The sequence below is a fragment of the Sus scrofa genome, chromosome 12, assembly GCF_000003025.6.
Source record: "Sus scrofa isolate TJ Tabasco breed Duroc chromosome 12, Sscrofa11.1, whole genome shotgun sequence".
In the NCBI taxonomy this organism is placed as follows: Eukaryota; Metazoa; Chordata; class Mammalia; order Artiodactyla; family Suidae; genus Sus; species Sus scrofa.
The window spans coordinates 16,693,553-16,719,998 of record NC_010454.4 but is presented as its reverse complement, the minus strand read 5'-3'; the positions used below and the strand labels follow the sequence as shown (position 1 = coordinate 16,719,998).

At 46.7% G+C, this 26,446-nt stretch overlaps 1 protein-coding gene across 1 annotated transcript in view; it reads left to right on the top strand.

Moving 5' to 3' along the window:
• The window catches only part of ITGB3 (integrin subunit beta 3), a 57,763-nt gene extending 32,230 nt beyond the window's left edge, over nucleotides 1-25,533 (top strand). The window contains 10 exon segments of the mRNA NM_214002.1: nucleotides 277-438; nucleotides 3,638-3,733; nucleotides 4,157-4,246; nucleotides 4,909-5,043; nucleotides 6,226-6,655; nucleotides 12,559-12,781; nucleotides 14,003-14,103; nucleotides 16,551-16,670; nucleotides 21,725-21,891; nucleotides 23,294-25,533. Coding sequence (NP_999167.1) covers nucleotides 277-438; nucleotides 3,638-3,733; nucleotides 4,157-4,246; nucleotides 4,909-5,043; nucleotides 6,226-6,655; nucleotides 12,559-12,781; nucleotides 14,003-14,103; nucleotides 16,551-16,670; nucleotides 21,725-21,891; nucleotides 23,294-23,359 — 1,590 coding nt within the window. The 3' untranslated portion in view covers nucleotides 23,360-25,533.

Genomic DNA, 26,446 nt, shown 5'->3' with positions numbered 1-26,446 from the left:
ATGACCAAGGGAAAAAAAAAAAAAGAATAAAAAAAAGAAAAAGTTATTTTTGGAGTTGATGTATGTGTCTTTCAGCTGCTTAAACTATTTAGCTATGAGCCTATTTTCCCAAGAGAACAGAAACCCCTGAGTTGGAAAGCTTCAGCTTGTGTTCTAAGGAGTGGGACTGAGGCCCTTCTCCAAGACAATGCCTCAGGCAGGGAGCTCCTTAGGTCTTCGTTTTCTACCAGCGACATGGCTAAAGCTGCTCTCTCTCTTTTGCCATTTTTTGAACAGGAGAAGATTGGCTGGAGGAACGATGCATCCCACTTACTGGTGTTTACCACTGATGCCAAGACCCATATAGCGCTGGATGGAAGGCTGGCAGGCATTGTCCAACCCAATGATGGACAGTGTCATGTTGGCAGTGACAACCATTACTCTGCCTCCACTACCATGGTGAGATTCTTGGTACCATGTGTGCCCCCTCTTCACTCTGGCCAGGACTGCTCAAACCCAGGCAGGGTCTTTGTGTGACTATGAAAATGACAGCCCTTCCTGTGGGCCGGGTGCAGGGCTTTGTTCAGCCTGCCCTCAATTCTCCCACCTACTGGATACCCTCATCCAGGGTACAACCTGCACAACCATTAGAGATGGTCCTGGCTGTGATCAGTGTTTCCACTTCCTCCAGCCCCAGCAGCAGCATCGTGGCTTCCAGAATGGGCCCAGAGGACTTCTGCAGGTCCAGTGGAGAGCAGGCTGTCCTGTCTGGTGTGTGTGGATTAGCCCCTTCTTGGAATATCAGGCTCACTTGTGGTTACTGGAAGAAGACAGAGGAAAAAGAGACAGAGATCGTCAAAAGCATGAAGGGCCAGTCCTGCGAGGATGGGTTAAAGGGCTCAGAGTCATTCAACTGGAAGACTATACGATGGTTTAGCTGATACATGAGACGACTTTAAAAAAAAATTATTTATTTATTTAATGGTTTTTAGGAAAGCCTGCAGCATATAGACGTTCCCAGGCTAGGGGTCAAATCAGAGCTGTAGCTGCCAGCCTGCGTCACAGCCACAGCAACATGGGATCTGAGCTGCATCTGCGACCTACACCACAATTCACAGCAATGCCGGATCCTTTAACCTACTGAGTAAGGCCAGGGATCGAATCTGAGTGTCCTGGATACTAGTCACGTTCGTTACCACTGAGCCCACGATGGGAACTCCTAAAAATTTATTTTTTATTGAGGTAACATTTGTTTATAACACTATGTGAGTTTCATGTATATAACACTATTTTTCTACTTCTGTATACATTACAGCATGCTACCACCAAAAATCTAATTTCCATCTGGCACCACACAGTTGATTCCCTTTACCCATTTTGCCCTCCCCCTCAGCCCCTTCCCTTCTGATAACCACTAGTTTATTTGAGAGGACTTCTTATAAGTTGTTTTCCATGTCCATAGAAGGTTAAAAGAAAAGTTTACATTGAAACAAGAGGAACTGCAGTAAACCATGAAGAAAATGTATAGACCGGCAGAAGGCTGAGTATCTAGGAGCAAGTGTGAATGCTTTTGAAACTGACAGCACTAATGACCTGAACCTGGCCAGAACACAGATTGGGACTTGAACCCACTTGCCAGGACTTAAACCCAGCCAAAATCTAGGTCAGGACTTGAACACAAGTGCCAGGACTCAACCCAGCCTAAAGCCAGATTGGGACTTAAACCCATAGTTTTCTTTCTTTCTTTCTTTCTCTCTTTCTTTCTTTCTTTCTTTCTTTCACAATGATCATCACAATCCAATTTCACAGGATTTCCATCCCACATCCTAAGCACATCCCCCCACCCCCCAAACTGTCTCCTTTGGAGACCATAAGTTTTTCAAAGTCTGTGAATCAGCATCTGTTCTGCAAAGAGGTTCAGTCTGTCCTTTTTTCAGATTCCACATGTCAGTGAAAGCATTTGATGTTGGTGTCTCATTGTATGGCTGACTTCACGTAGCATGATAATTTCTAGGTCCATCTGTGTTGCTAAAAATGCTGGTATTTCATTCCTTTTAATGGCTGAGTAATATTCCATTGTGTATATGGACCACCTCTTCTTGATCCACTCCTCTGTCGATGGACATTTAGGTTGTTTCCATGTCTTGGCTATTAAACCCATAGTTTTAAATTTGAGTTACTTACACCGTGTCTGGACTCAATAAGGTTCAGGTTCTTTATGCCTCAGTGCAGAAGGAATTCAGCAAGAGACAAAGTGATAGGCAAGAAACAGATTTTTTAAGATAGGATACTTGTAAGAGATGCATGCAGGTAGGCAAGGAAGCTCTGCCCCCAGGATCTCATGGGTTGCAGTTTTATAATCCAAGGGGAGTGGGGTGTTGGAAAGGCCCACCTCTTCCTTGTTGGGAGTAGTAGCTCCTCCTTAGTATCCAGTAAGGTGTGTATTCAAATCAGCTGAAGGGCGGTCCTCAAACTCTTGCCCTTGGTTTGAATCAGAATGCAGGCCTCATCCCTCCCCCACCCAACGACCTGAGGCAATTCTTGCACCTCCACTAGTCAAGCAAGCCTGCCTTGTTCTGGTGGCTTTCTTGAACTTATAGTGGTCTCCCAGCATCCCCCAGGTTTCCCTCTTTATCTGCGATCCCCTATTGGGACTTCTACAACCACCTGTGCCTACTCCATCCCTATCACTTTGTCTTTTAAAGACAGTGTAGCAGCTACTTCATCTAGGTAGCTTAAAGGTACACCTGTGTAAAGGCAGGAGTCTGAGCTGGATGATCTCATGAGTCCCCTACAAGGTCCAGGATCTTAGGGACATGTTCACAGTTCACCAGCATTCCCACTGTGGCTTGAGTTCCTTGGTGTCAGCCATATCCAAGTTGAGTACAACTAGGCAATGGATGAGTCCATAATCATTGACACCTTGTCTATGCAGGGCCTTGCCAGGGGATGAGGCAGATAAAGACACTATATAAGGTTCCCAGCCTTAGAGAGTTTTTGGTTTAGTTGAGATGTGGTACCAGTAACACAAGATGTGGTACCAGTAACACAAGATGCATGGTTAATGCTAACTGGGTAGAGAAGTTAGTAAGGGCTTTAGGTATTTTAAGGAGGAAAGCTCATCATGAACTGGGATGGAACTGGGAAGGCCTCCTGGAGAAGGTGGGACCTGAGCTGGGTCCTAAGGAAGGAGGAAGATTAGCAAAAAGCCCACTCCAGGTGGGAGGATGAAAGTGGGCCAGCTGAGTGGTAAGTGGAAGGGGGAGAGAGGTGAATGATTGGAAAGGAAGGTTGAGATCGCATGACAGAGGATTGCGAGCACCAAGCCAGGGAATTTGTCAGTAGCTGCAAAACAGAAGGAAGCTTCAAAACAATGTGGCCTGGCAGCACCTGGCCCACAGAAGCTGCTCTTGGTGTGAATGCATCAAATTCAAGTAAGAAGAAGGTGCTTAGTTTTGGCACCACCAGCCTGTACCTCTTCATTTATCTCTGGAGTTCACAACTTACTTACTTTGTGTTTGCGTCACGCTGATTATGGGTGAACAAGTTTAAGCCTTACCATGGTCTGAGCCACAGCTCATATTAGCTAAGACCTAAGAATTCAGGGATGTATGTGAAGAGACGTCTTAACTAACCTCCACACCCTCCCTTTTTACAGGATTATCCCTCTCTGGGGCTGATAACTGAGAAGCTATCCCAGAAAAACATCAATTTGATCTTTGCAGTGACAGAAGGTGTAGTTAGTCTTTACCAGGTGACTTTGCCCTCCTGGAGCGGGAGTGGGGCCTGTGATGGGTGGACCTGTCTCAGGGAACCAGTTCACAGTAGCTTCGGCCATGGTACCCAACCAGAAAAGATCCAGGAGCTGATAATTCCTCCTGGTGGCCTCTCTTCTCGAACCTTGAACCTAGCAGGGTGGGGGTATTGCTGTTTGCAGTGGTGGAGGGAAGTAATTTGGTGGGTGGGTGAGAGTGTGTGTGTATGTGTGTGAGAGAGAGGTTCTCTGTAATTTTTCTCAGGGCTGAAAAACTGCTAGATTTATTCCTAGCAGTGACAAGTAAAACATCCTCCCTTTTCCTCAATTTTCATTTCAAGACCCTCAGTCTGATTTGGGGAGGGCTTTTGGAGACCACTACCTTCATCCGTCATCCCCGGACATCTTTGTCTTCCTTTCTAGAACTACAGTGAACTGATCCCAGGGACCACAGTGGGGGTGCTGTCCTCCAATTCCAGCAATGTCCTCCAGCTCATTGTGGATGCTTATGGCGTAAGTGTCTTATGCCAGGAATAGGCCTGCTAAGAGTCCTTTTTACTTGGTGTTACCCTGGAGGGCTCAGATTTGAGAGTCCACCACGCAGCCTTCCCTGCCTTCCTTTTGTTCTTCTAGAGGCCATGTGATAACCAGCACTGGGAGGAAGGCAGCCTTCTGAGACAGAAACGGCTCAGAAAGGAGTGCCAGGGAGCCTTCGGAACAAAGGAGGAAGGGCTTAGGGAAGGTGGAAGGGAAAGTGGATGGGGCAGGTGAGGTACAGAGTGAGGGAGAGCTGGGCTCCAGCAATAGAGAAAGAAGGCAGCTGAACCACGGGGAATGCGAGGTCGATTAAAAATTATGTAGAAAGTGCTACTTTCCAAGGTGACCAGTGTTAGCACTCCAGTCTTGCATGACCCTGAGGCCTGCAGGAGGGCATAGCTGCTTTAGATTTTACCCAGATTCATCTAGACACAAGTGGAGAAAGAGCAGGTCCTGGGCAGGAAATAGAGCAGGAAATAGGGTCCCAGGGAAGCTCTGGCAGCTTCTAGGTGAACCTCAGCACCGGGCGTGACAGGTGAGTCTAGGACCACCTGGCAGGTTTTGCTTGAGATGGAATTGGCTCCTACTCATTTCATCTCAGCCCATTTTCTTATCTTCTCTTGCCCTTTTCTGATCAGAAAATCCGCTCTAAAGTGGAGCTCGAAGTGCGTGACCTCCCTGAGGAGCTGTCGTTATCCTTCAATGCCACCTGTCTCAACAACGAGGTCATCCCAGGCCTTAAGTCTTGTGTTGGACTCAAGATTGGAGACACGGTGAGGTGGGCTGGGTGGGGGCTAAAGCTGCAGCTTTAACCCTCCCTGTGCCCTGGAGTGTCCATGGGTACCCACCCATTCCTTCCCTGTACCTTCTTCCTGGACATCCTTACAAGTTAGATGTGGTAAAGCTGCCAGCCTTCTCCTCTGAGGCTTCTATTGCCTAATTCTTCTCTATCATTAAGTAACTTCAGGATTTTGAAAAACTTGTGTTTACATTACCTCTATTTATGCACCATTGATTGCAAATGAAAATATTTCTTACTTTCACCCTGCAACCAGTCTCCAGCACTGCACCCCCTGCAGTATATTTCTTTGCTTCACAGCATAAAATGACAGGGTCCTCTAAATACTTAGTGAGCACCGACTTTGTGCCAGGCATTGTTCTAGCTGCTGATGATTTGGCAGCAAATGGAATAGGCAAAAATACCCACCTTCATGGAATATCAGAATACAAATGTCCAGTCCCTCTGTGGCTTTCCTTTCTTAGTGGTTGGTTTTCTTCTGCTCCTGCCTTAGAGGAGAGGGGATGGTGAAGGGAGTGGGAAGAAAAAAGGGGGCTATCTATAGTTATATGATTTATATCATCTCTGTCTATATTTCTGTCATCATCTATCCATCCTTCCGTCTATACATTCTAGGTACGTGTGCACTCACCCTAGCAAGAGATAGTGGCCTGAAATGTATTCGATTGCACAAGCGATGAAATGTTATTCGATTGCACAAGCGATGAAATGTTAATGTGGCAATTGAACAGTAGACCCCGAACCTGTGGTTGGCTACTGTGTGGCATTGTGTAGTGCAAAACAGTGCTTTGTGTATCTTGATAATATTATGTAATCAGTTCTAGCTTAGTTGGTCAAGGTAGGGTGTTTACAAGATCACAGGTTCTGTTTCACTTGAGCTGGATTATTTCATGTATGGAATTAAAAAAACTACCTCATGACAGTACAGTGTGTCTATGCTCAGCCAGATATGTCACAACTGCACAATTCTCCACAGGCTTTTGCTTTGGCATTGCAGATGCTGGTAGCTGGAAGGCTGAGGAACGCCAGCTTGCTGGAGGATAGGACACCCAATTTGGGTATTCCTGGGCAGGGCAGGGCACAACTTCTTTCCCTCCGGGGCTGGAATGTCAGCAGGGTCCACCCATGTCTGAATGCAATCTTACTTTCCATCCAGGTGAGCTTCAGCATTGAGGCCAAGGTGCGTGGCTGCCCCCGGGAGAAGGAGAAGTCCTTCACCATCAAGCCCGTGGGCTTCAAAGACAGCCTCACTGTCCAGGTCACCTTCAACTGTGACTGTGACTGCCAGGCTCAAGCTGAGCCTGACAGCCCCCGCTGCAACAATGGCAATGGGACCTTTGAGTGTGGGGTGTGCCACTGTGGGCCTGGCTGGCTGGGGTTCCAGTGTGAGTGCTCGGAAAAGGACTACCGCCCCTCCCAGCAGGATGAGTGCAGCCCCCAGCAGGGCCAGCCCATCTGCAGCCAGCGGGGCGAGTGTCTCTGTGGCCAGTGTGTCTGCCACAGCAGTGACTTTGGCAAGATCACGGGCAAGTACTGTGAGTGTGACGACTTCTCCTGTGTCCACTACAAGGGGGAGATGTGCTCAGGTGAGTAGAACTGCACCCGCTCCCCTAATCCAGTCCCAGTACCCACACAGGCTCATTCATCTGCTGCCTCTGGAAACATAAGCAGGCCAGAGCTTGAGGTGGGCACAGGAAGGCCGGGGCAGAGCTGAGTAGATGGTGGTCTACTCCCAGTGGCACAAAACAGAAATAAGGTTCTCTTTAACTCCTCTCAGTTCCCTGTGTCCTTGCTTGAGGGGCAGAAGGAAGATAAATGAGTGTCTAGTCTTCTCTCCTAGAAGATTGTGGGAAGGCGTAGGGAAACGAGAGTAAAGATATTTTTCTTTTCTCTCTCTGCCTTTCTCCTAGTATTTTTTAAAATATACTTTATTTATTTGGCCACACCTGTGGCATGGGGAAGTTCCAGGGCCAGGAATTGACCTTGGGCCACAATTGTAACCAGAGCCACAGCAATGACGTCAGATCCTTCACCCACTGAGTCATGAGGGAACTCCCCTTCTGCCAGTATTTTAAGTCACTGGTTCCTAATACTTTTGAAGATATGGACCAACCTCTTTTCAGTTAAAAAGAAAATCACCAACTGATGGTCATTAAAATTTTAGCATGTATAGATTTAGAAAATACATTATGAGACTATGTAGTGAAGTTAGTAACAATTATTTTACACTTTTTTTTTAATCACAAAAGACATGGAAAATACATGCAAGATAGCGGAACACATTGAATGAGCCAATAAACTTAGAAGAATGACTGGAAAATAGTGATTTCTTGTTAAACATTGGTGTTATCCCTGTTGGCATACTATTACTTTTTATATTCTAGATCACTATTGTCCAATATGGTGGTTATTTAAATTTAAAGGAATTAAGTTTAATTAAAATTTAAAAACATTTAAATCAAAAATAAATAAAAAATTTAAAAAATTAGTTTCTTTTTCAGGATCCGTATGTGGTTCATGGCTGCCCTCTTGGATGGCACTGCCATGGAGAGACCCAGTCTACAGATTGGGGATTATGATTTTGAGTTCTTCCACCTGCAGGATACTGCGTTGTCCTTCTTATTACAAAATGCAGTAACATCTTAAGGCTCATTGATTATCTCAAGAGTTGGTTTCTTCTTGCCCAAGCCCACTCCTGGGGTAATTCACCAGTTAGAAGAAATCCAACTAATTTTTTTTTCTGTGCCCACAGCATGTAGAAGTTCTCCAGCCAGGGATCAAACTTGAGCCACAGCAGTAACCCAAGCCATAGCAGTGACCATGTCAAGTTCTTATCTGCAGGGCCACCAGGGAACGCCAATGTGTTCTTCATCTGCAGACATACTGACAACACTCCCAGAGGCAATTAGGCAGTCTGCGTTGTTCCCGGGCATGGGGGATACACTTTTGCTGGGCTGTAACCTCTGTGGCTTAATATCCTCTGTGAGAGAGAGAGAGTAAAGGTATTTGTAAATTGCTTGGGACTGGTTTGTGGGTGTATGGTGAGGCCAATCAAACACAGATTATCATTGGCTTCTGGGATGATCAAACCCGTGATCCAGATTGGCTTCTCTTGGATTGGAGTTTTCTAACCAGCTGAGCTCGTCCACCCAGATATTCGCTTTAACATCAGCCTTCAAAAAAGCTTGATGAGGGAGTTCTTATTGTGGCGCAGTGGAAACAAATCCAACTAGTATTCATGAGGATTCGGGTTTGATCCCTGGCCTCGCTCAGTAGATTAAGGATCCAGCATTGCTATGAGCTGCGGTGTAGGTCACAGACGCGGCTCGGATCCTGCATTGATGTGGCCATGGTATAGGCCTGCGGCTGTACCTCTGATCTGACCGCTAGCCTGGGAACTTCCATATGCCAAAGGAGCTGCCGTAAAAAAAAAAAAAAAAAGCCAAAAAACCCCCAAAACCTTGATTAGAGGGAGTTCCCATTGTGGCTCAGTGGGTTATGAACCCGACTAGTATTCATGAGGATGTGGATTTGATCCCTGGCTCCACTCAGTGGGTTAAGGATATGGCATTACCGTGAGCTGTGGTGTGGGTTGCAGATGAGGCTCAGATCCTGCGTGGCTGTGGCTGTGGTGTAGGCTGGCAGCTGTAGCTCTGATTTGACCCCTAGCCTGGGAACTTTCATATACTGTGGGTGCAAACCTAAAAAGGAAAAAACAAACAAAAAACCCCCAACCCCCCCAAACCTTGATTAGAAAGTAAATCTGTCATTCTTTTTTTTTGGTCTTTTTTGTCTTTTTTGCATATGGAGGTTCCCAGCTAGCGGTCAAATTGGAGCTGTAGCCACTGGCCTACACCAGAGCCACAGCAACAAGGGATCTGAGCCACATCTGTGACCTACACCACAGCTCACAGCAACGTTGATCCTTAACCCACTGAGCAAGGCCAGGGATCGAACCCGTAACCTCATTGTTCCTAGTCGGATTTGTTAACAACTGAGCCACGACAGGAACTCCAAATCTGTGTCATTCTAAACCATGCCCAAGTCATATCAAAATTCTCCTATTTATTACCTATAACATTGTTTCCTTTACTCATGCCAACAAAATTTTACAGGTGGATTGGAAAAAAATAGTATCCGAGAGATTAGGAGAAAGAGAGATCAGATACGCACATGCAGGCATATACAGATGGCAGTTTGAATTAGAGGGTGAGGCAGGAATTTCAATTCCTTCTAGTATTTAACAGCATTTACATAATATTCAAAGTGCCAGAGGGAAGGGTTAGGTTTGATGCAGGAGAGCCATGAGTAGAGAAGGTAGGGATTGAGGGGAAGAGGGCCACACTGGGAGAGGCCGACACATAGCCTCCCGCGGCCACCAGGGCTGGAAAAGGCCAGTGCTCCTTCAGGGCCTGATGGTTCCTGGTCTGGTGTGAGGCTTGTGGGAGGGATCCTTTGGCAGAGCGTGTTTCCTTTGGCTGCCGGCCCCGCTGAAGCCACCAAACAAAGCTGCCTGGGTCAGGACCCCTGGTTCCTGCCTCCCAGCAGTGCAAGAACAGCTCGTCCTCAATATGCTCCAGCCTCTTCCATGAGGGAACCCCTGCAGCCTCTCAGAGGCCTCCCCCTCCCACTTGCTGCCAGGGTGTTGGGTGCCCACTGGCCTCAGGTCTGGACCCTGTGGTTCCATCATCACATTCTCCAGTGACAGAGACTCAAGGACACATGCTCATTGTCCGCCTGCTCTGTGCCAGGCAGTCGGTCTGTATGGGCAAACAGGGGTCACACATGATTCTTGATCTTGCAGAGCTTATAGCCTGACTCGCCATAGTCTCTCCTTGGAGCTGCTGGCTTGGTCTGTTCTTTGCTTCAAGCAGGGGCTCTTGAGGGGGGAGCACTGTGACTCAGCCGCTGTTCTAGCCCCTGGCCTTCCCTGTCCTCTCCTCCCCTCTGGAGACACAGTTCTTGTGGTCCCCCAGTATCAGTGCCCCTCAAACATCAGGATATGCATCCATGTCCTCAGGGGATGCCTCCACCTACGGCATCCATGAACATCCATTGATCAGGCACCCACGTGAGTCAGCTTCTGTCCCGCATGCTCCACCGTTGAGGGATAGGAGAGAGGCACGAATAAGACAGTTTTGTCCTCCACTAACCTAGCTGAGGAGAACTCCCAGAACCTGTTGGATCCTGAAAGTAGGGTGTCCTCAGGGAGTGTTAAAGGAGTCTATTGGAGAGAGATTTGGGGTGGGGGGAGCCTGGGCGGCTTCATGGAGGAGGAAGGGGTGGCTCCTAAAGGAGAGCAGTGGAGTGATGCTTTAGCCCAGAAGGTCAAGCTATAGGGAGAGTGGCTGCATTCTTTCACCTGAATGCACAGTGAACAAACATGCATTCTTTTGACTCCTTTGACTCAGCCCTCCCCCACCCCTCCCTCTGCCTTCTTCCCTTCTCTTCTTTCTCTTCATTTCCTAGCCCCCTCCCCTGACGTTCCGGTGAACCCAGGCTCAGCCACCCTTTGGCTGGAGGGGTGCCAGTCCTGTGACATTACCACACTGTGGTTTCCTTTTAAGGATTGGCCCTGCGGGGGCTTTGGAGTGAACCCCCTGGCTCTGGGTTGCCGCTTCCGCTCCCCAGCTCACTCCCTGGCTGGTCTGGCAGACTGTCTTCTCAAAGATCACTTTGTTTTGCCTCACAAAGGATATACTATGGGACAAGGGTTTCTGAGGAGGCCTCTGAGCGCTGCCAGGCCTCTCTGGGGTCGCCCTTCCCTGTCTGGGTGCTGTGGCCAAAAGCTGGGTGTAGTGGACAGGGTAGGGTTCCCTTCTGCTGGCTGGCCCCCACATCCTCCAGCTGCTATTAGGGATGTTGATAATACCTCACAGCTGCCCCTTCTCTGCAGAATTATTTTCAGCAGAACAGGTGCTGTCTTGCCCTCAGACTCTGGCCAAGGACTGATGGACAAGGTGTTACACAAGGCCAGTGGCTTTACCTTAGGGTTATTGTGGTGCCTCTCAGGCTAAGGGCAGTCTCAGGCTGAGACCACGTTCTTGCCAGCTGTCGACTCCTGCCCTGTCCTGCTTTTCTCCTTCCCTTCCATTTCTGGAACAAGAATCCTCACCACAAGATATACTTCTATGGAACCCAACCTCAAAATGCAGTCTTTCTTCTTTCTCCACCTTTCTGCCAGCCCAGTATCTCTACTCTCTAGATATATTTGGCAGCTGGGGCAGATGAGGTTATGTTTCCCATCCTTCTTGGGAAACAGAAACTTCTTGCCAAGGCAGTAAAGTGTGTCTGAGTCTTGAATACCAGTGTGGTTCCTAGGACTGGTATCAGCCATCCTTTAGTGAGTGATACTCATCCAGAGGGACCTGTAGTGGCCAAGAGACATAGTCAGACCCACTGGGGTTGCTGGGGAGCAGGGGGTAACCAGCTGGTTCCTCTTTGAGCCTGGCTGTGTTCCACCCTCTCCTCCACCACCTTGGGGCCCATATGCTCACACAATAGCATGGCTTTCAGACCAATGCAGGTTACTTCCCCTTGCTCCTGCCTTTCCTCTGATTAACAGTCAGATTTTTATTATTCATCCACTTCTTCCTAATTCAGAGTCCTGGATAATGAGTCACCTTTCTGCAGGGTTTAGGAGCCAAGTTTTAAAACTTTGTTAAATGAATTTTAGAGGAGTATAGTGTTAAGAGTTAATGCCTTCATGCAAGCAGTCTAACCCCTCATCTAGTCTCTCTCTCCCATCTTCTATATTATAGGAAGGCGAATGGGTCTTTCCTATTAAGGCTGTTGTCTCTTTGAGATACTACGATAATACAACCCAGAACACATGTTGGTGAACATTTATGTGTATTTTCCAGGAATTTAACTGGGATGTTAGCTGCATGATAGTAGGGACCTTGCCTGTCTTGATCACTGCTGAGTCTCTAGTGTTGAGGATGTTGTAGGAACTCAGTAAATATTTGCTGACTGAATGGATAAATAAACATTAATTGTATGCCTACTCTGTATCAGATGTTATGTTAACCACAAGTGATGGAAAAGTGAATATGATTTGTGCTCCCCATCAGAAAGCTCATAACCCAGAAAGAGAAACAGATAAACAAGCAAATGGGTTGAACGTAAGGGTTGAAATAGAGGGGAAATAAGTGTTGGGTGAGCCCATGGGCAGACTGTTGATTTGGCCTGGGGCGGGGGGTGGGGGGTGAGTCAGAAAAAGTGCCATGGGAGAGGAACATTTGAGTTGAACTTTAAGGGGTGAGTAGGAGTTTGGTAGTGGTTACAGAGTGAAAGGGCATCTAGGTAGAGGGAACAGCATGCAGAGGACCATGAAGCTATGAGGACCGCCCGGAGGATGGTGAACGGCTCAGTGTGGGGGCTAAAGTGTGGCTGTGTCAGGGGGTGATGAGGGGTAAAGCCTGCAGCAGATCAAGCTAGAGCGGGGGCCTCACCGGCTGATGTGCCCCTCTGGATTGTGTGCTTTCAGGCCATGGCCAGTGCAGCTGCGGGGACTGTCTGTGTGACTCCGACTGGACTGGCTTCTACTGCAACTGTACCACGCGCACCGACACCTGCTTGTCTAGCAACGGGCTGCTGTGCAGCGGGCGGGGCAATTGCGAATGCGGCAGCTGCGTCTGCATCCAGCCAGGCTCCTACGGGGACACCTGTGAGAAGTGTCCCACTTGCCCTGATGCCTGCACCTTTAAGAAGTGAGTGGGCAGAAAAGTGAGATGGAGAGACTTGGTTGTTTGGGACGAGGGTGAGGGAGGGTCCCCAGACTAGGCAGGTTTTATCTGTTACTCACAGGCTTTAGGGAGAGGAGCCTCTTCCAGCAAATGACTAGCTTTTCTTTTTCCATTGAAAACTTGGGGGAAAGTTGAGGGTAGAGCCAAGAGCACAGGGCACAGGGTAGTACCAGCTAGACCATAGTTGGAGAAACCTCTTTTGGGCTGGATTCTGAATTCCTGAGATGGGATGAGGGCTAAACTGGGTAGCGTCTGGGGAGTGTTCCAGTGCTGATGTTCTGATTCTGTGGGGGCTGTGGGGCTGGAGTAATGAAGGGTACTATGTGAAACAGGAGATGTTCACCACATTTTTAATTACTGACCTGGGGGTCAGAGGAAGCCCCCGTCAGCCCAAGTCTGTGGCATTGCTGTTTCTCTTACTGCTTTAAGCAGGGCTGGATTCATGGCATACAGTCTGCACATTTATGCAGAACCCCATGCTTGGAAGGGCCCCACACTTCTGTCAATGCTCTGCTGTCATTGTTCTGAAATTCCTGATTTTTTTTTTGGCCCTTTTTAGGCCCACACCCACAGCATATGGAAGTTCCCAGGCTAGGGGTTGAATTGGAGTAGCAGCTGCCAGCCTACACCACAGCCACAGCAATGCGGGATTTGAGCCTCAACTGCGACCTACACCATAGCTCACACGGCAATCCCGATCCTTAACTCACTGAGCAAGGCCAGGGATCAAACACACATCCTCATGGATACTAGTCAGGTTTGTTACCACTGAGCCACAATGGGAACTCCATGAAATTCCTACTAATTTTTGAATGAGGGACCTGATATTTTAATTTTTCATGGGGTCCCCAAATTATGAGACCAGTTCTGACTTTAAGGCTCCCAGAAGTGGCATGGGGTTCATGCTCCTGTCACAGTCTTAGATGGAACATGAAGAAGTTCAATGAAGTCACCTAGGAGATCCTGCCTACCAGGCTTTACCTGTGGCTAAGCAGGTAAAGTTCCTCCTAAGTTCTCACCTCTGAACTCCAGGTGTGCCTATCTGGGCCCCCAAGGTTGTCTTACAGATGTTTTTGCTTGTGTGTTTTCAGAACAGTTTTCTGGGGTATGGTGGGCAGAGCCAGACTGAAACACACTTAGGTGTGTTCCTTCATTGCCTTCATCCCTGTGTCCTCTCTCCTCTAGGGGGTGTGTGGAGTGTAAAAAGTTTAACCGGGGATCCCTCTACGAGGCAAATACTTGCAACCGTTACTGTCGTGATGAGATTGAGTCTGTGAAGGAGCTTCGTAAGTTTGGCATGTCATAGAGTTACACATACCCAGGTTCTAAGTTCCTCTCAACTCTCATCTGTAAAATGGAAAAGTAATTCCTACCTCAAAGGCATGCTGTGCAGGCCTGATATACTGTAGGTGTTTAATAAATGCTGGCTTCCCTTAGAGTCCTCTTGCATCACTGCTGATTTGTTCCCCTGCTGCTTCCCAGAGCCCATGGACTCAGCAAAATGCTGCAAATAACTTTTAAAGTATGTATGAGCCAGGCAACCCTGACTTTACCACCCCAAGGAAAGCAAGATAAGTTGCCCCATTTACATGTGAAGAAACTTGAGAGGCAAAGTAAGGAAGTAGTTGCCCATGATCCTCTGAGCTTAGTAGGCTAGTAAACATTTATAAACTTTACTTAACTAAGAGTGTTAAGCAATGCCCAGGCATATAGTTTTGCTGGTTTAGAGGGAAACCTTCACCTTTATGGATTTGTAGCCAAAATCACTAACCTGAAGCCCTTTGGGCTCTCTGGAGCTCCTCCTGGAGAAATATAGACCAAAAGTCTTGCCTGCAATTGTTCTAATTTGTATTTCATCTTGACTTAGAAGGAGATGATCTTTGCTGCTATCAGTACATCTGATGTTGTTATCTGGGCCTGCTAGTCATTGGTGGTGTCAGGGAGATAAGTGATCTCCATGAAGGCAGGAAACATTTTCAGTGAGAGCTGCAGTAAGACACAGTTGGCCAGCCAGCTTCTGGGTAGGGGTGTTATGGGAAAGAATCAGATCTCTGAACCCTTTGGCTAGTATCAGAAGTGGGGCTGGGGTGAGGGTAGTGATTTGGGGATTGAGTGTAAGGAGGCAGTTTTTTCTCTGGAGGAGATCAGGCTTGCTATGATTAGCTTAGATGGAAGAGGCTGCTGAGATAGGAGATATATATATATATATATATATATTTTTTTTTTTTTTTTTTGTCTTTTTGCCATTTCTTGGGCCGCTCCCGTGGCATGTGGAGGTTCCCAGGCTAGGGGACTAATTGGAGCTGTAGCCACCGGCCTACACCAGAGCCACAGCAACGCGGGATCCGAGCCGCGTCTGCAATTTATACCACAGCTCACAGCAATGCTGGATCCTCAACCCACTAAGCAAGGCCAGGGATCAAACCCGCAACCTCATGGTTCCTAGTTGGATTCGTTAACCACTGAGCCACGGCGGGAACTCCAGGAAATATTTTTTTGTCACCTAACCAGATGGGTATTACGAGTTAGTTGTTAAGTATTACCCCATTCCCCTACCAAGATAATCATAAATGCTTCTTTGTATGAAACCTTGTAACTTACACAAGTTATAAAAGTATCTTTTCATTGTGTTATTCTTCTCCTAACAATCTAGTAAAGTAGAATTTAGTACTATTGGTATCTTCATTTTTGAGGATGAGGAAATTGAATCTCAACAAAGTTAAGTAACTTGCCCAAGCAAATTAGTGGTGAGTTAAGATTAGAATGAAATCCTGAAATCCTTACTCTTTCCACTCTACTGAAATACTGCTGTGGTTTACCAAAAGCTTATTGAGCTAAAGTCTGTAGGATGTGCTTTGAGACTCATGTCCTAGTCCTACTCCATCACTTCTTTGCTGTATGACCTTGTCACATTTGCTTAATCCCATCGTGTGTCAGTTTTACCCATCTGGTAAAACTGGTATAGGGCTTAGTGCAGCTGTTGGAGGGTAATCCATAGTTTCAGAATAATGTCAGAATAACAGATTTTAGAATTAGAAGAGGAAAAGAATGGATATATTTATACATATAACTGATTACTTTGTTGTACACCTGAAACTAACACAACACTGTAAATCAACAATCGATAAAAATAAAAATAAAATAACATGCAATAAATAAAAAATAAAATTAGAAGGGACGAAGCCAATAAAACACGATGGGGGTCAGAGAAGAGGAGATGGCTCTGGAGAGGAACACTGGATCAGAAGCAGAAATAGAAGAGATATAAGGGCTGAGTAAACTGTTGAGAATCACTGAGCCAGCAGAGAAAGGAAAGAGAGGGAACACCCACTGTGTGTTAGGTAGTTTATGTTGTTTGATTCTCAGCCGTCCCTGTGAATGAGGGTATCTTTGGTATCTTTTTCTTCCACAGAAGAAGGAAGGGAGATTTGATGAGGTCAAGTGACTTACCCAAGATCACACAGCTGGTAGGTGATCCAGCCAGGCTTTGAATCAGATTATGTAATAGAATGTCATGTCCCTTCTAGAGGAAGGAATAAGAGCCAGAAAAGGCCTGTGAGGGACAAAGTACATCACCGAAGGTCATCTAGAGGTCATCTAGGTGGCACAACAGCCATCTCTATTCTGGGCATCGTGCCTAATGTCAGGCATAGGGTTTCCTGTGGTCCCGGGGTAGCCCCGTCTTCCAGGAATTGACCTGTTTTTCATTCTCTCATTGTCCCCCCTCCCCCAGAGGACAGTGGCAAGAATGCAGTGAATTGTACCTACAAGAATGAGGATGACTGTGTCGTCAGATTCCAGTACTATGAAGACTCCAGTGGAAAGTCCATCCTGTATGTGGTAGAAGAGCCAGGTGAGTGAGCCCTGAGGGTCCTGGTGCTGCTCCAGGGAGAGGGAGAACTGTGTTAGGCAGTTATTTCCATCCGTCGCTCCTCTTAAACAAAACAGCCAGGTTAAACCTGACCTTACAAGTGATGTGAGGGCCTGTCATCTGGTTATGGGGGTGTGTAAATACAAATGCTAGCAAGAAAGTGACTTGCTAATTGAGGAGACAGAAAAATAAGAACGCGGGTAAGGAGAGGAAGAAGGTAGATGTGGAGCTCATCAAGGAACAGAGTATAGCATGGATTTTCTGGAGGCGATAATGTTTAGAAGTAAGGAGTTTAAATTCTAGACTTTTCAGCACAAAGCATCTGCTCTGCCAAAAGTTAAATGGTTGCCAAGAGCAACCTGTTTGCTGCTTCAGAGGAAGGCCTGAGGTTTGAGGTACTGACCTTACCAGGTTCATCATGAGAGGTGGTGAAGGGTTGGAGGCACTGCTCAAGGCTGCCCTGAACACTGAAAAGTCAGTGCTTGCTTTCAAGGCCCCGTGGAAGCAGGAGCACTTAACCTGTCATATAGGTTTGTCACCATCTAGCACAATAGATTTGCTTGTTTCCCCTTATTCCCTTCATCTCCTTTCCTTCCCTGAAACAATGGATTAAGATGAGAATCATTAGATAGTATATATATATATATTTTTTAATCTGAGCTGCGTCTGCAACCCACACCACAGCTCACAGCAACACCCGATCCTTAATCTCCCGAGCGAGGCCAGGGATCGAACCCGCATCCTCATGGATACTAGTCGGATTCATTTCCACTTTGTAACAACAGGAACTCCCAATAGACAATATTTTTGAGCACTTCTATCAGGCAGTGGGCTGGGTGCTGGGGATATAACAGTAAATAAGGCAGAGATGGCACTCACCAGCCGTGGGGGAGAGAGACTTGTAAATCAGGAATGACACTGCAGAGGGATAAGGGCTAGGATAGGAGGGCGTGGGGGATGGGAGGGTGGACAAGAACTTTGGGGAGGGAAGGAACAATGTCTGAAGGCAGAGGCTGAATCATTTGGTTGCTTGACTTTTTTTCTTTTTTTTTTTCCTTTCTTTTTAAGGGCAACCTGTGGCATATGGGAGTTCCCAGGCCAGTGGTTGAATTGGAGCTGCAGCTTCAGCCACAGCCATAGGTACAGCTACAGCAACACCAGATCTGAGCCATGTCGGTGACCTATGCTGCAGCTTTCGGCAATGCTCTAGATCCTTAACCTATTGAGTGAGGCCAGGGATCAAACCTGCATCTTCACGTCACTATGCTGGGTTCTTAACAGCTGTAGGAATTTCTTCAAATCATTCCTTAGACCAGGGGCCAGCAAACTTTCTCTGTAAAGGGCCAGATGTTAAATGTTTCAGGCTTTCTGGACCAAATGGTCTCTGCTCTGACGACAACTCTTAGCCCAGTAGCAGGAAAGCAGCTGTAGACTATATGCAAAGGAAGGGGCCAGGCTGTGTTTACAGAAACAGGTGGCCAGTGGCATCCAGAGCATTGGGCCCTCCGTGGCTAGCCCCTGCTTTAGGCCAATGGTTCTCAAACTTTTGTGTGTTTCCTTGTTAAAAAAAGTCCAGAGTCTTGAGCCCTGTCATACTTCCACAAGCCTACACCTCTGTGCTCTTTATTAGCACTCCTGGTAATTGTGATATATTCCCCAATGGTTGAATGCCTCTGATTTAGACATACCACTTTCCCCAAGGAGCCTTCTCAGACCTCCTCCAGCCTCCATTCCAATGACCAGATTTCCTGCACCAAATTCTCACAGCAGTGGTGCTTCCCTTTAGATGAGCTTCACCACACTATTAAATTGCCTCTTTAATCACCTGCCTCCCTCCATTGATCATACGTTCCATGAACACAGGGATGGTGTCTTTCTTATCTATTGTTCTGTCTCCATATTTAGTTATTGATGGAGAAAATACTTAACTCGTGGGTTTTGGGTGAATTAATAGGACTGATTATTCCTAGGAGACAGGCAGATGTAACATACATCTTGATATCTGTTGGAAGAATTTGGGCTGCTTGGAGAAGGAAGGGTATGAAAGTGGGAAAAGGGCTATATCAGCGTCATCCAGGGTGTTGCTGTCCCCATGGGTAGATGTGAATGTGGGGTCCCCATTTGTGATTATCGTTCATCAGCCTTTTGAGAGCTCTCATCCTTTATAAGAGAGAAGGTAAAGCAATGGCATCACCTTAATTTTACTTTGTGACCCAAGGGAATTCTGATGGGGGGAAGTGAAGAGGGAAGAGTCTGGGTGTGTATCTGTTGGGGAGCAGGTGTGAATTAGTTTGGCCAGGAGTTCCTTCCCGCCCGCCCAGGTTAACACATTGAATGGATTTTTCCAAATCCACCCTATGTGTACCTTTGTCCCTTCTCATGACAGAAGGGCAGCGTGTTCTTGCTTTGGGGATTTAACATTTCTTCATCTCTTTGCTGTAACAATCCCACTGGTGCTTCTGCTGTTTCACTTACCAAAATCACTTGACCTGGTATTCTGAGACTGGACTATACTGCCTGGAGTTGTGGGGAACAGACATGATAACTGGGGTGATAACAAATATCTAGTTATCAGAGTGAGGGTAACTTTTTAGGCCAGTGGACCCCTTCCTCCACATTAGGAGATGCGATCCCAGACTCACATTTCCTAATCTGGCTGCCCTGGAATTCCAAGTTCTGCCTCTCCTTTCACCCCAACCCCCAATCCCTTTCAGGGCCTCTGGCTTTGAGTAGAAGGTAGCATCTGAGACCTCAGAGAGTATTCCCATTCTCTCCCCTCATATTCTTGCAGATGCTCTCTCTGAAGGGCTGAGGCACTAAAGGGCACTGAAGAGGGCACCACCAAGGAGTTTGACATTGGCCAAGTGGTGTTCAGCCACCAGGGCATGAGCTCCCTTGAGCTGAGCCCTCACCACTCCTAGGTGGGGTTGCCTGGTAACATACAATACTTCTCCTGCAAAGTGTGGTACATACTGATGTCAAAAGGTTACTCATTGTTTATCTGAAATTCAGATTTAACTGGACTTCCTGTCCTTTTGTTTGTCAAGTCTGCTCACCCTGCCCTGTCTGCCATGACTTTGGGTCATCACCTGCTGTGGGTCCTCATCACTGTGGCTGGAGGACTCTCCAGAGACCACTTGGTCTTGTGTCTGCTTCCAGGAAGCCTGCCATCCACCCTTTTCAGGGCAGACAGTTAACAGTTTTAATTCCCCCTCACCTCCACCCCCGAAACTTCCCTGGCCTTCTACCTGTCCTGCCCATGCTGACATGCAGAACTGAAGAGAGTCCACATTGAGGTTTGTGGGTCAGCCCTACCTCAGTCTTCCAGAGAATTCATAACAGCTTTCCCAGAATTCATAATTGCTTTCTCTTTGCTCCTGGGAACGCAGATGCTGGAACCTCACAGCCTCTCTCCCGACATTCCTTTAATTATAGACAGGTTGTAATTTGGTGGGATGGGAAATAGACAGCTTGGGTTGTGGTGGCGGTTATTTTGGGGGTAGAGTGTGGTGAGCGTAGCGTGTATGTTTAGAGAAGAAGGTGGGAGACAGTGTGGAAAGTAGGTGTGACACCTCTCCAGACCTATCATACTCATATATACAAACGCCTACTTACTTCACACCTGAGAGTTTACCAGAGTGAAGTCACTCATCAGACATCTGCGGTTGATGGGAAGCAGAGCCCTTCAGCTTGGCTCTCAGTGGGGTGACGTACCTCTGTTTATGCTGGTTGTTGATTGGGGTTGAGCAGGAAGTTGGCTCTCAATAGGCTTGGGACTTTAGATGACTAAATATTTTGGGAAGAAACCCAATATATTGTCTTGGTTGGCAGGCCTCCTGGTCTCCAAGAATGTGCTAAAAAGGTCATTAAGTTCTCCACCCTCAGGGAGTAAGTATCTGAACTAGGGTAACTACCTCAAAGGCCTACAGGAACTGGATAAACAAATTAGGGAAAATCAGCCACATGTCACAGGGACACCAGTAACATGTGAGACATTTTAGAGACAGAGAAGTAGGAAACAGACACCCCAGAAAGGTTAAGTTACCAAAGGTTAAACAGCAAAGTAAGTGGTAAGCCAGGGTTCACACCCGGGCAGTCTGGCTCCAGAGGTCACGATTGCACAGACTCAGTCACAAGTCACACTTTACTCTCTGTTTAGTGGAGAAAAGAGAGAGTGCTGAGGATACTGGCAAACTAAAAAAACATGTCCCATCTAAAAGGGGCAAGTACTCCTTAGCCCTTGTGATTTAAAAATAAAATATAAAAATATAGATTCAGTGCTTCTAGATCTTTTGATTTTATTTTTTAAAGAGAAGAGGAAGTATCTGAAATTTTAGGAGGAGCATGTCCTGATTATTCCATGTTGTTGACAAAATAATTTTTTTTTTTTGTTTTTTTAAGGGCCGCACCCGTGACATATGGGAGTTCCCAGGTGAGGGATCGAATCTGAGTGCCAGATTCGATAACCTGCTGCACAACAGTGGGAAATCCCAAACTTAAATTTTGAATAAACAATTATGTGAACTGATACTGAGTAGCCTGGGTTTTGCCTGTGGGTGACCAGCCAACGACCTCTGATTTAAAATACTCAGGACAGATTATGGCTGCCCTAAAGATGGGCTCCCCTACTCCTTTAAAAATTAATTAGCTTATTTTGTAAGTTCTGTTTCCTTCAGAGCACGTTGCAGTACTTTATTACTTTGTCAAGAAGATCTTATTGGGAGTTCCTGTTGTGGCTCAGTGTAATGAACCTGACTAGTATCCTTGAGGACATGGGTTCCATCCCTAGCCTCACTCAGTGGGTTAAGGATCTGGCATTGCCATGAGCTGTGGTGTGCTGTGGTGTAGGCGGCATTGCTGTGGCTGTGGTGTAGGCTGGCAGCTGCAGCTACAATTAGAACCCTAGCCTGGGAACTCCAATATGGTGCATGTGTGTCCCTAGAAAATAGACCAAAAAAAAAAAATCTTATTTGTGGCCAGTTCAAGTGATTCCTGTTCCATTCCTGACCACCCTGCTCTGTGTTCTCTCCTGACAGAGTGTCCCAAGGGCCCTGACATCCTGGTGGTCCTGCTTTCAGTGATGGGGGCCATTCTGCTCATCGGCCTTGCTACTCTGCTCATCTGGAAGCTCCTCATCACCATCCATGACCGGAAGGAGTTTGCTAAATTTGAAGAAGAGAGAGCCAGAGCCAAATGGGACACAGTAAGAGGCTGGGTTGGGCTGGGTATTTTCTTAAGTCATTGGCTCCAGAGCCTGAAGTAGAAGCAGTAGGTGCTGAAGGTGGCCAGTTCAGCCAGCACTATAGTCTCCCAGTTAGCCTCTGTTCTGGAAATTGGGAGATGCTCTAACTGTCCTGTTGTCCTTATGCTTCCTGGAAACCACCTGATCCTCTCACCATCACATCAGTGAGTAATGGCTGAGCACAGATAGGGCCCAGCTCTACTCTGGACACTGCGAAGAGATGAAAAGGAAACTTCTTCTCTGAGTGAGGGAGACAGGACAAACTTGAGAAGCCTATATTGAGGAGATAGAGTAATACATTATATATGGATGAAAGCATCAAACACAAACAGAAATAAACAACAGCTAACATTTACTGAGGATTTACCATGTATCAAGAACTATTCTAATTATTATTATTATTATTTGTCATTTGTCTTTTTAGGGCTGCACTTATGGCTATGTAGAGATGAAATAAGTTAGTACATAAAAATCATTTAGAATAGTTCTTGGAGTTTTCGTCATGGCACAGCAGAAATGAATCTGGGAGCCATGAGGTTGCAGGTTCGATCCCTGGGCTTGCTCAGTAGGTTGAGCATCCGGCGTTGCTGTGAGCTGTGGTGTAGGTCGCACCAGTCTCGGCTTGGATCCCACATTGCTGTGAGTCTGGCGAAGGCCAGTGGCTGCAGCTCCAATTGGACCCCTAGCCTGGGAACCTCCATATGCTGTGGGAGCAGCCCTAGAAAAGACAAAAAAAAAAAAAAAAAGGAGAAATTCTGGATCCCTGGAGGGACATGAGAATGTATCGTGTTTTTTGAGGCTACTACTAAAAACTCCCCAACCTAATGAGATTTGTAACTCTTTGTTAGAAAATAATTTGGGAAGTGTAGTGAGGATCCTTTTCCTGATAACATGGCAGCCTGTGGGTAGGGCTTGAGGAATGAGGTGAAAACAGATTAAGAATTATTTGAGCAAAAGATGTCCTGCTACATTTCTCTTCTCTTCCCACATCCCCCAGAAGGGTTGCAATGAAGAGAAAAGGGGAGAAGGGTAAAAGGGAGAGTTTAGAAGAGAGGGAAGAAATGGAAGATGTTGGCTAAAAGCTATCTTGAAATGTTTGGAGATCAGCAAAAATGATGGGCTGCATTAACCTCTTAGGAATTGAGGGGTTATGGCAGGATGGTATTCCACCCTAACTCTCCTCTTATTTCCTATCCACTCCCTCCTTAAGAGCAAACGTGTGAGTGTTACGAGCGTTAAGCTGTTCATTGATGGTATAACCCAGAGAAGTGTCTTGGGTAAACTTCTCAGATGAAGTGTAAACCCTGAGGGTGGGGAAGAATTGAGGAATTTGCTGTAAGATACTTTTTTCTTCTCTCCACAGGCCAACAATCCCCTGTATAAAGAGGCCACATCCACCTTCACCAACATCACCTACCGGGGCACTTAGTGACAAGCAATCATCCTCAGATCACTGTCAGACTGTCCCAGGATTGTGGGTGTCTCTGCTGTCATGTTTACAGGGGGCAATATCTGTGGGGCAGAACTGGGGGCTTGGAGTGGGATGGGTTGGAAGAGAGAGAGAGAGAGAGAGAGTGTGTGTGTGTGTGTGTGTGCGTGCGCACGCACTGTGTGTGGGGGCGTGTATAATTTAAAACTTGTGATATGTTCCAGATAAGTGGGGCTTCTCAGCCTTTGTCCTCAAAATGCCTCCTTCAGGGAGTCTTCCTGCTTCACCTGAGGGTGACCTACACAGCTGAGCAGGTTTCTTCATTACCTCAGTGGGAAGCCAGCTTTCCTTCTCAGGCCATTTTCTTGAAGAGAAGGGCAAGGCTCAGGCCTCTCGTTCCAGAGAAATGGACCTTGATTTACCCAGTCTGTGGTTCTTGGGCCTGGCTCTCAGCAGCTCTGGTAGGAACTGCCAGGCTTTGTATGGCTTCTGTGCCTCACTCTCCTCTCCTTTCCCTCAGGCCAAAGGAGAAATCGGCGGGGGGTTGGGGGGGAACCGAACCATCAGGGCTGTCTGTCTTTGCCATCACCCCAACCCATCATGGTTCTCTCATAAGGGAAGTCCTTGCTGCCTCATCTTCTATTTGGGAGTGAGGATGGCAGGGCCACCCAGGGGTCATGCATGGCCTTGGGGAAGGTGCCTGAGTCCCCAGTTCATAATTATAACCCTTCGGATTTGCCTCGTTGGCAGCTCCACCCTAGAGGTTCCCTTAGAAGTGTATCACCCTTAGACCAGCATCACCTCTTTACCTCCTATTCCACCCTCTCATGGCTGTTGACATTTGCTAGGTACTAGGAATCTCTCTCACTACCAAAAGCTTTTCCTCTCAGGGAGAGTGCTATGGTTAGAGCCAGAGGTCTGGTCTCACCCATCAGGCCTTTTGCCCCTTGTCCCAGGCACCTCCACACACCCAACCCTGTATTTCTATGTGCTGTGCCACCCATGGGGCTGATTGTATTTATCTACCTCTTGGGTGTCTTGTGAAGGAATCATTCCCATGGGTCTCTGAGTCTGCTGGGGACAAATGCCAGGGTGGAATGATGGGCCCATTGTATCAGCATGTGTGGCCCATTCTCCCAGGGGCCAGGCAACCTCGTTATAACTCAGTCTTTAATCTGAGAGTGCAATTGTTTTATTTTTCTCATTGGAGCACCTGAAACCATGGTGAGGCCTGCTTAATATAAAGGAGCATAAACATAAACACATGTCCATTATATTTGTAATTTTATTTGATGATGAGGAAGTAGAAGATAAAAAAAACCACACAGACTTGGGCTGGATGCAGACTCTCGCACTTGGCAAATTCATAGCAGTGACTGCCCAGTGGCTGGGTCTGTAAGGGCTCTCTGATCCTGGAAGCCTGTGGGGATAGACACATGGACAAGCCAGACCTTTCCCGAGGAGGAAAAATGGGCTCTTCTTTTTTTCTAGCAAAAGCAGTTGCTCCATTGATGTTTACATTCATTCAATATTAACAGCTCCACCACTCCCCAAGAAAAAGGAAATGGCCTATAAACAGTGGTCTGAGGGTCAGAAAATCTAAGGCCTGGCCTCAGTGTTGCAGCTAAGGAACTTTAACCTTAAGGCAAGTCACTTTCTTCTCCCTGGGGCTAGTTTCATTTTCCAGATTGAAACATGATGGGTTTGGACCAGCCAGTCTAGAAAGTCTCCTTCTGTATCAACATTCTATGTTGCTGGGACTTACTGTGGCATCAAGCATGCAGTCAAGATTCTGGGGGATGTTGATTAGCGTTTATTTTTTTCAGTTGGGAGATTGGAGAGACCTGGTTTGGTAAGAGCAGATGTTCTCCAATATCACCTTTCTCAATGAAAAACCCTCATCCTGGAGTTCCCATCGTGGCTCAGTGGTTAACGAATCCGACTAGGAACCATGAGGTTGCGGGTTCGATCCCTGGCCTTGCTCAGTGGGTTAAGGATCCGGCGTTGCCGTGAGCTGTGGTGTAGGTTGCAGACACGGCTTGGATCCAGCGTTGCTGTGACTCTGGCGTAGGCCAGCAGCTACAGCTCTGATTGGACTCCTAGCCTGGGAACCTCCACATGCCGCAGGAGTGGCCCAAGAAATGGCAAAAAGACCAAAAAAAAAAAAAAAAAAAGAAGAAGAAGGAAAAGAAAACCCTCATCCTATCCTCTTTCAGAACCCCTTCTCCCACTTTTGTCAGCAGTTACACCTTCTGATGTAGCACTGAAGCTCCACTTGGTTATTATTTCTTTGCTCACTTTGCACAAAGTTTCATCCAGGGGTTAGGGAAGAGGAAGCCCTAAGAACTAGCTGAAATGGGTCTTTTGTATCCATATGTTAACATTGAGAATAAGCCTTGGGATTAGGATGGGGACAGATGCTGAGCCTTGTCTCACTCATGATAACTCCTTCTAGTAGGGAATGGCTATGTAGTAAGGGGATAAATGCAGAGGGATGATCATGAACCCAAGAAATTTAGACTCTCACTCTTACCTTTGGCTATGGGAAGAGACTCCCTTGGAGTAGCACTTGGTCCTTATATGGAGCACCTGGTTCTTCATATAAGATAGTTTATGTGAAGAAACTGTATCCAAGGATGAGGAACATATATCCAAAGGATGAAAAAATCAGTGGTTCTTGTCTGAGCTTTTGGAATGAGGCTTATAGGCTTTGAAGACCAGGACTGTTTATATGTGGGGAGAACCTTTAGCTGTATTCATGTCATAGCCAATAGCAGTCAGTTTTGTCATGTAGGGTGAACATCTAAAGAGTATTTTAGCATCAGACAACACAGCCCAAAGAGGTTATTTGTGCCTAGCTCTTTGGGAGATATTTTATGTTCAATCTCAGGATCTTGGACAGTAATGGGAAACTTTGAACATTCCTGACAAGTTTTCATGTAAGAAATCAGTTTGTTTGTTTTTTTGTTTTGTTTTGTTTTACCTCTCAGATGTTCCTAGACCATCCATGATTTCAAGATACTTCTCTTTTTTAAGTATTCCTGGTTGAAATTACCTATGTGCCTTCCTGACTTCCTAACTGCCTCC